This window comes from Archocentrus centrarchus, unplaced genomic scaffold, assembly GCF_007364275.1.
Source record: "Archocentrus centrarchus isolate MPI-CPG fArcCen1 unplaced genomic scaffold, fArcCen1 scaffold_24_ctg1, whole genome shotgun sequence".
NCBI classification, from domain to species: Eukaryota; Metazoa; Chordata; class Actinopteri; order Cichliformes; family Cichlidae; genus Archocentrus; species Archocentrus centrarchus.
In genome coordinates, this window is record NW_022060254.1 from 2057068 (window position 1) to 2066498 (window position 9431).

General features: G+C 42.1%; 1 protein-coding gene across 3 annotated transcripts; it reads left to right on the forward strand.

The window, feature by feature from the left end:
• LOC115775744 (chromatin complexes subunit BAP18-like) lies at positions 1-9082 on the forward strand. 3 transcript variants are annotated; one of them, XM_030723240.1, is made up of 5 exons: positions 1-263; positions 870-964; positions 2834-3099; positions 5831-5938; positions 7825-9082. In XM_030723240.1, exons 1-5 carry the CDS (start codon positions 243-245, stop codon positions 7887-7889), a joined length of 555 nt encoding a protein of 184 aa, XP_030579100.1. In that variant the 5' UTR covers positions 1-242; the 3' UTR covers positions 7890-9082. The 3 variants fall into 3 exon arrangements, with proteins under 3 accessions (XP_030579100.1, XP_030579102.1, XP_030579101.1); XM_030723242.1 differs by having other exon boundaries at positions 2834-3060; XM_030723241.1 differs by having other exon boundaries at positions 2837-3099.
• The last annotated feature ends 349 nt before the right edge of the window (positions 9083-9431 follow it).

Sequence of the window (9431 nt, forward strand, 5' to 3'; positions counted from 1 at the left end):
CCTGAAGCCAGCATGAGCAGTCCCGCTCCGAGCTGCTGTCTGCCTACCTGTCTGTCTGTAGTGGGAGATTACAGGTTGATGGTGGATAAAAAGCGTTAGTAGCGTTATGCAGATAACCCTGCCCAGGCTCCGATCGTGAAATCCGCGGACGGCTGGTTTCTGGCTGCGGGGCTCCGCGAGCACCGGATGCTCCGTGAGCACTGTTAGCATCTTAGCAGCTGCAGCCCTGAGTGATCAGCAACATGACCTCAGCATCCACTAAAGTAAGTCAGTCTGACACGGGAACTTCTAGCATGTACTATACAGTATGCACATAGTACTATACAGTATGCGCATAGTATCTTGTCCTTGCTTGTACCGAAACGCTCCGGTGTGCGTCCCGCTGCTCCCGCCGGCAGCCGCGCACTGAGCGCCGGGGCCCAAACTCCGTCAGGAGGGGGGCCGTGGATACATCTGGGAGCCTGTGAAATCCCCCACAGCTTGGATATCGCAAAATCTCGTACCTCAGCTGAAATTAGTGTAACATTTTTGTTTGAGTTTTGCATACATATTTACCGCAAAGCATGTTCACAGACGTTATATTAAAGCATATGGAAGTCCCTGCCGACATGTTGGTTCTGGTCCCTGTGGTCCAGTGAGGGGGAATCGGGGCTTCCAGGTTTGTGTGACCCTCTCATGTTTGCCTGAGGCTTTGGCTCCATCCCCTCCCGCCTCTCCCCCGGCATCGGTAACACTGCTGAGTCTGCGCGCCTGCGGCAGTGTGCCACAAACAGCTTCGATACCAGCACGTCACAGCACACATCACTTTATGACGGCGTCCACCTGTGCAGAATGGTACACTGTTAATCTCTCTGCTCTCTGTGGCACAGGTGGGGGAGATCTTCTCTGCAGCAGGAGCTGCCTTCACCAAACTAGGAGAACTCACCATGCAGCTTCACCCAGTGGCAGAGTCCAGTCCCGCAAGGTAACACCACACAGACCTGCAGAAACATCTGGAGGTGCTGTGCCAAAAAGCGATCGTCTGCCATAAATAGATTCCAATATTTCTGTGCGCTTTTATGTGTAATATCTTTGCTTATATTGGTAAATAGAGTGCAGTCAGTATGATTTATGAAGGGCTTATATATAAAATGAAGAAATTACCTACAAATCCAGAGCTTTTTGGCCACTTAAACTGTCTTTATAGAACCGTGATTTGTTGTGATTTCTGCAGCCTTTGAGCCAGATTTCTGTTTAAAAAGACATTTTTAATGTCAATGACAGTTTTTACCTTGATTTAAAAAAAAAACCCAAATATATAAAAGTCACTTTACCAAAAACTGATTGCAGCTTCTACCTTGTGCTAGAAATGCTGTTTCTCACTCAGCATGACCTGATATCATTCATGAGAGATATGTTTGATATATGTGTCTCACAGATTATAGGTCAACAAGTCATTTAAATACAGGCAGTCATTTCTGGCAAATACTGGAAAATTTGGCAGACGATCACTTTTTGGCACAACACCCGCAGCTGTTGAATGTGACTGACAAAGTAACTTGTAATCTAACTTAGTTATTTCTAAATTTAAGTAATCAGTAAAGTACCTAAGTTACTTTTTAAAGGAGTAATCAGATTACATTTTCAAGGTAACTTTGCCATCACTGAAAACTACAGACTTTAGCTCTGAGAATTGGACCTGAGTTTCTGTTGGAACCAAAAAAATGACCATTTATACAAAAAAAAAAAAAAAATCAAGTTTATTTTTGAAATAAAATACATATTTCTTATAGAATTGAATGTATACAGCAGCAGTTGTCAGCGCTCATCTCAGTGTGTTATATCATACAGCGGATGGATCTGCATATTTGAGTTGGCAGATTTTTTACAGCGGGTGCTCTTCTTAACACAACCTCCAGAGGAGTTTGTGTTTCCTCATGAGCTCAGATGGGGGGTTGTTTGCGTGACAGGTGAATGTGTAAACCACTATACTATGGCCTCACTGCTTTAAATAGCAAGGCAAAGGCCCTAACAGTAAAGCCAATCTCTAAGAATTAGATATAATATAAGCAAGCATTTAGTGACAGTGGGAAGGAAGAGCTCCCTCTTAACAGGAAGAGACCGCTGGAAGAACCAGGATAGGGGGGGGGGGGGTGCAGCTGTGTGCCGGGACACATTTGGGGGGGGTGAAGGAAAGGAAAAGAGAGAGAAAGAGCACAGAGTGATGAAGAGGAAACACAAACTGCACTCAGTACATGAGCTACACTTTATACATTTAATACGCACATCTGGATTTCAAATACTGTGAGTTCAGTTTTAAATAATCAACAACAATACAGATTTTTTTTTTTTTGATCATTTATGCCAAGACTACAAATTTGAGCCCAGATATAATTTACATAGAAACACCATTGAGCACATTTTAAAAATATGAACTAGATAATTGCTAAAATAGCTAAAAGCTGCAGAGTCGGTGGGCGTAGAGAAAACCTGTTCAGCTTCCTGTAACCCACTTTTAAATGACTCGGATTAATAAACTATTAACAGGTCTTAAAAGTGCACACATCATGCTGCAGTTTGGGTTGTTGTTGTTGTTGTTTTCACTACAGTAAACATCTGCTAAACTTACACTTTTCAACAAATCACAACAAAATGTTGCCCAGCAGGAATACACAGCGTAATAAAGTGCTCTACTCATTACAACAATTTCCGAGGCACAGCATGTGTAAATGTGTGAGGTGTGGCTTTCAGTATGGGCTCATGCGCTGTGTTAATAATCATCACATGCACAGAGACTAACCCCTGTGACCTGCTGTCAGCGTGAAAGTCCGTTTAGCTCTCATCTGTCCTTCAGCAGTTTGACAAAGAGCGCCGTGAAGAGGAAGCTGTATGAAGACGGAGCTCTGCCTGCTTCTTCTGACAGTCCAAAGAAGGTCATCAAGAAATCCACCGCTGCTGTTTCCAGGGCAACGCAGGGTGCTCCAGCTGTTATGTCTGCGTCCACAGCTCAGGTTGTCATGGCAGCAGGACTACAGAGTCCCCCCTCCAGCCAGCCCCCTGTGAAGAAACAGAAGACCGCCGGTGAGCCCCGCAGCAGAGACTCACGTCTACATAAGAGAGGTTTCCTCTAAATATTGTGTAGAAGAATTAACTCACTATTTCCCTGATTCCCACAACAAATTTATTGATTTAATTTAATTATTGCCAAAAATAATTCTTGGCACGCAGTCAATTCAGAGAAAAACCCAACAGTCAAAATGACCCCCTATAGCAGCATAACTAAAGGGTGGTTCAGGGTCACCTGATCCAGCCCTAACTATAAGCTTTATCAAAAAGGAAAGTTTTAAGCCTAATCTTAAAAATAGAGAGGGTGTCTGTCTCCTGAATCCAAGCTGGGAGCTGGTTCCACAGAAGAGGGGCCTGAAAGCTGAAGGCTCTGCCTCCCATTCTACTCTTAAGTATCCGAGGAACCACAAGTAAGCCAGCAGTCTGAGAGCAAAGTGCTCTGTTGGGGTGAAAATAAACTGCTCTATCTCAGACTCTACATATATTATTCTTTGAGTACCACTCAGACAGCCAGCATTTTAAGGAGAATGGCTAAAGATTCTTGAAAGAGTAGTTGTAAAACAGCTAACTGATCATCTGCAGAGGAACAGTTTATTTGAAGAGTTTCAGTCAGGTTTCAGAATTCATCACAGTACAGAAACAGCATTAGTGAAGGTTACAGATGATCTTCTTACAGCCTCTGACAGTGGACTCATCTCTGTGCTTGTCCTGTTGGACCTCAGTGCAGCTTTTGATACTGTTGACCATAACATTTTATTACAGAGATTAGAGCTTGCTATAGGTATTAAAGGTACTGCACTGCAGTGGTTTGAATCATATTTATCTCATAGACTCCAATTTGTTCATGTAAATGGGGAGTCTTCTTCACACACTAAGGTTAATTATGGAGTTCCACAGGGTTCTGTGCTAGGACCAATTCTATTTAGATTATACATGCTTCCCTTAGGCAGTATTATTAGAAAGCATTGCATCAGTTTTCATTGTTATGCAGATGATACTCAGCTTTACCTATCAATGAAGCCAGATGATGCACATCAACTGCAGGAATGTCTTAAAGACATTAAGGCCTGGATGACCTCTAACTTCCTGCTTCTAAATTCAGATAAAACTGAAGTTCTTGTTCTCGGCCCCACAAATCTTAGAAACATGGTGTCTAACCAGATACTTACTCTGGATGGCATTACTTTGGCCTTCAGTAACACTGTGAGAAATCTTGGAGTCATTTTTGACCAGGATTTGTCCTTCAGTGCACATATTAAACAAATATGTAGGACCGCTTTTTTGCATTTGTGCAATATTTCTAAAATTAGAAACATCCTTTCTCAGAGTGATGCTGAAAAGCTAATTCATGCATTTATTACTTCTAGGCTGGACTATTGTAATTCATTATTATCAAGCTGTCCTAAAAGCTCCCTGAAAAGCCTTCAGCTGATCCAAAATGCTGCAGCTAGAGTCCAGACAGGGACTAGAAAGAGAGAGCAGATTTCTCCCATATTGGCTTCTCTTCATTGGCTCTCTGTTAAATCTAGAATAGAGTTTAAAATCCTTCTCCTCACATACAAGGTCTTGAATAATCAGGCCCCATCTTATCTTAAAGACCTCATAGTACCATATCACCCCAACAGAGCACTTCACTCTCAGACTGCTGGCTTACTTGTGGTTCCTCGGATACTTAAGAGTAGAATGGGAGGCAGAGCCTTCAGCTTTCAGGCCCCTCTTCTGTGGAACCAGCTCCCAGCTTGGATTCAGGAGACAGACACCCTCTCTATTTTTAAGATTAGGCTTAAAACGTTCCTTTATGATCAAGCTTATAGTTAGGGCTTGATCAGGTGACCCTGAACCCTCCCTTAGTTATGCTGCTATAGGCCTAGGCTGCTGGGGGGTTCACATAATGCACTGTTTCTTTTCATTCACCTTATTTACTTTGTTTATACTCCACTCTGTATTTAATCATTAATTGATATTAATCTCTGGCTCTCTCCCCTCAGCCCAACCAGTCTCAGCAGATGACTGCCCCTCCCTGAGCCTGGTTCTGCTGGAGGTTTCTTCCTGTTAAAGGGGAGTTTTTCCTTCACACTGTCACCAAGTGCTGCTCATAGGGGGTCGTTTTGACTGTTGGGTTTTCTCTGTATTATTGTAGGGTCTTTACCCACAATACAAAGCGCCTTGAGGCGACTGTTTGTTGTGATTTGGCGCTATATAAATAAAATTGAATTGAACTGAATTAAACGTGTCAGTCCTGGTCCAGTTGGGGAGGGGTCTAGAGAAAACTACAGAGTCCAGCATTGATTTGACCTTCAGCTATGGTTACTGGTGTCTCTGGCTTCGTGTTTCTCAAAACAAAGTCACCAGTAACCAGAGTTTGTTCCTCAGCGGCTGAAAACAATTAATGATTAGACACGTGAACAGGTTGGTGGTGCACCGGGGGCTTCTGTTTAGCACACTTCCTCCTCAGTCACCAAGTCGGCCTGCTTAGAATCTGCTGGGGTAGAGCTAACGGTGGCTAAGCTACCTCAGTGCACACCAGCTACAGGGGCCTGGCTAGCTGTAGCTAGGTCAGTGCCAATTATTGTAGAGTCTTTACTTTACAGTATAAAGCACCTTGACGCAACTGTTTGTTGTGATTTGGTGCTATATCGAAAAAATATATAAATAAAATTGACTTAAATTATAGCTGTGTAAATAGTAACTGTGTTGTAAAGTGTTAATTTATAAAAAGGAACTGCAAATACAGAAGTAATGTAGTGACGGCTGTGTGTGTGTGTGTGTGTGTGTGTGTGTGTAGATGTGACCCTCAGCGCTTTGAATGACTCGGATGTGAACAGTGATCTTGTGGACATCGAGGGACTTGGTGAGGGATCAAACTCCAAAAACCTCAACAACTTTGATCAAGGTAACGTTCAAGAACAACAACACAAACAGACTGTTTTACACAGAGGTCCACAAAATAACAAAAACTGTCAAATACTGAAAAGTTGGCATCAAGTCATAATCATATAGACATACTCTGAGATCAGGTTTATGCAACATTCAACATTATCAGGTCTCAGGTCTTTTGTCCAATAGAGAAAATTAGGTAGAAAAACATAATCCAATAAGAATAGACAGCCTGTACTAGGAAGTGAGGTCATCCTGCCCAGGGTACCTTCTATTATCTGACTTCCTAACATCAGCAATCAGGACAAGTGGTCACATGTAACGGGCTATCAGCTCGCTAAGTCGACGCAGGCTTTCCCCTGTGCATTCACATGAAAGGGATGATGCTGGCAGCATCTGAACAATCCCAAACACGGAGGTGTACTGGGAGCAGAGCAGGTGCTTTTTCCAAGGAAGATAAAACTATACTATGGGGAAAATATATGAAGAGGTTAAAAACACAGTCTGAAAGCAGCACAACTGCTGCAGACAACGAAGCACCATGAGGATGTGTGAGAGGGAAAGCACTATATAAAAACCAGTCCATTTACCATTTAAGTGCTTGGGTCAGTAAGACTGGATCTGCTATATTAATAAAGTCTAGCCTACTGTGATATACAGTAATCTTTTTCTCTGTGCCGCTGAACTTTATTGTTATCCCAAACTATTAAAAACACACTGAGTCAGTCTTTCTCTGACACACTCCTTCATCACTGTGAGCACACACAGTGTGAGCTGAGTGTGTCGTTTACTTCACCACGTGTCAGAAGGAGGGCTGCGGTTGCTAGTGGGAGAGCTGAGGTACCAACTCCATTAATGTTCTTTCACTTTTCTGTCAGCTTCACGCCATACGCTGTGCGTGTGTGTGTGTGTGTGTGTGTGTGTGTGGCAGTAAAACGTGCACTCAGACTGAGAGGAGGGAAGGAGAAACTACCACGACATTAAAACACTGACACCAACCAAACTGGTGCAAATAAATTAGTTGCACATTTTTTTATTAAATACATTTTATTTTAGTCCTGTTATCATTAATTATTTTGCTTTTAAATTACCACTGTATTTGGCCACATGATTTTTTTTATATATATATAAAGTTAGGAAAGTTTAAATTCAGCCTGACCTTGTCTTGTAGATTTAAAAAAATAAAAACTTCCCAGGTGGCAGCAGTGGTTAGGACTGTCGCCTCCAAACCGGCGTGTTCCTGTTTCGAGCCCTGACTGTTAGGAGTTCACGTGTTCTCCATGTGCCTGCGTGGGCTTCCTCTGGGTACTCCAAAGACATGCATGCTTAAGTTTTATTATGCTGGTTTGAAACAGGTCCTGTAAATGAGTCTCAGTGGGTCCACCTGTATAAATAAAGTTTAATAAATATATAAAAAGTTGGATATGGTAGATCAGTTGCTTAAAGCATATAGAATAAAGCGCTGTATGAACGTCCACTTGAGTGTGGTTTATATAAAGGTCAGTAAAACTAGAAAGGCGCTCTAAGGGTGCCAGTCCTGTTCATCCTCACCGTGAGGATTACAGATTAATAATTCAGCACTGATATCTGATCAGTACTCGGCATTGGAAGATATTCTGAGCCGAGGAATATGCATCAAAAAGTTTGAAAAAGGACAAAAATGAAAGGAAAAGGTTTGATGGGTGCAATGCACTACTGAAAATGGTTTTTCAAACTATATATTTGTGGGCCTGATCTAAAGATTTAGATCATGGCTTTAATATAACGTTATGATTTGGTGCAGTATAAATAATATAAAAATGAATAGAACTGAACTGGACACAGTGTTGTTTGGGTCATTTTGTGGAAATTGTTGAAACAATTACAGAATAACTCGAGTTTGACTTTTCTGTGTCTCCATAGATACTCTGAACCTGGACTCCAGCCTCATCATGAACCCCAGTGACCTGCCTCTGCTATCCCGCTGACCTTTCACCTCCCCCGAATGATGGACAAGCACTTAAAATAATTTGTGATAATCTGGACTCGTGTCTGAAGCCAGATGATGTTGAGCTCTCAGATTAAAGCAAACAGCACTCGGTTATGTCGGGTGAAGCAGGACAAGCTGGGCATTAATGTGTGACCTTTGGGGTTTTTTTTACTGCGAGAATTTTTCAGCTCATTTTGTCTCCTTATTAACCTCTGCTTGGAGAAACACTCGGAATATCACATTTTATAAGCAGGGGGAGAAAACTCTTAATTATTATTTTTTAATTCTTTTTAGAGACGACAGGAAAAAGCCTGCGCTGATGAGAAAACTTTTGCAAAAATGTAAAAGTAGATATATTTCTACTTCAGACTCTGCAAGTGTTAACAACATGGGCTGGCTGCAGCTCCTACCTACCAATCGGGGAAGGTTGGTGGTTTAATCCCTGGCTGCTCCGGTCTGCATGTCAAAGCATCCTTGGGAAAGATACTGAACCCCGAGTTGCTCCCGATGCATTCATTAGTGAATTTTAGATAGGAAGCACTTAGGCGTAGCAAGCAGAGCGTGTGTGAGTGAGACACGCTGTAGCAAGTATTCAAGTAGGAAGGCCTTGTATATGAACCAGTCCATTTACCAAAAGTTAAAGCAGTACAGACATTTGCAGAAATATAAAACTTTTTTTGTATATTTTCAGAGTGAGGTGTCCAAACCCTTTGTTGCAGGTTCGGTTACACACTCAATTTGTTTCATTCAAGTCAAACTCAATCCAGATTACTAGCAAGTGGTTGTTAATCTCATTTAAGGCCCGGCATCCTGAGAAATCCACTTAATCTCCTCATTCTGTTCAGGTATCAATGTGATTGTCATGGGTAAAACCTTTGAGTTTACAGGAAGTGTGGCAATAATGAAATTATTAAACACTTCACGGTCAGCTCACTGGGATTTTTCTTTGTGGAGCCTTCAAACACAGTTTGTCCGGTTGTGAATAAAATGGAATCAGCAAACTGAGATGATGTGAATGACTTCAAATGTTACATTTCTCCAGTATCTCCACATCGAGCTCCTACAGAAACATCCCAGATGGGCTCATAAGTCTGGAAGTTGAAATGATTCCTTTATTTTTTCTTGTGTATAGAAACTGTCGGTTTAGCTTCATGTAGATCTGACATTAAACTACAGTTTTCAGAGCTGTTACTCTGAACCGTTTGTTTCTGCTCATTTCAGTACAACAGCAAGTCGTCATGCCTAAAATAAATTCCACCAGGCATTTTATTTTTCATGTGCTTTTATTAACACCCAGTTTAACAGTCCAGACATCACAGAGCAGCATGCCGATCCACTGGGAATTTTGGAAAACGTCACACTGTTTATTCCTAACAGAAAACACTTGATAATGGCAGCGATGCGGAGTGACGTGTATCTGACGGAAGCAGCACACAACATACTGGCAGTGCAGTGGAGACAGATACCAGTAATGATGTGCTGCTACAGCCAGCTGCACTGAATGTGGGCTTCAACACACACACACACACACACACAATAA

Bases quoted from the DNA above. Each gene is read 5' to 3' on its own strand.
- LOC115775744 (XM_030723240.1), top strand. From the start codon at position 243: ATGACCTCAGCATCCACTAAA. The intron at 965-2,833 runs GTAACACCACAC...TCTGTCCTTCAG, and splicing joins GCAGAGTCCAGTCCCGCAAG to CAGTTTGACAAAGAGCGCCG. The intron at 3,100-5,830 runs GTTTCCTCTAAA...GTGTGTGTGTAG, and splicing joins CTCACGTCTACATAAGAGAG to ATGTGACCCTCAGCGCTTTG.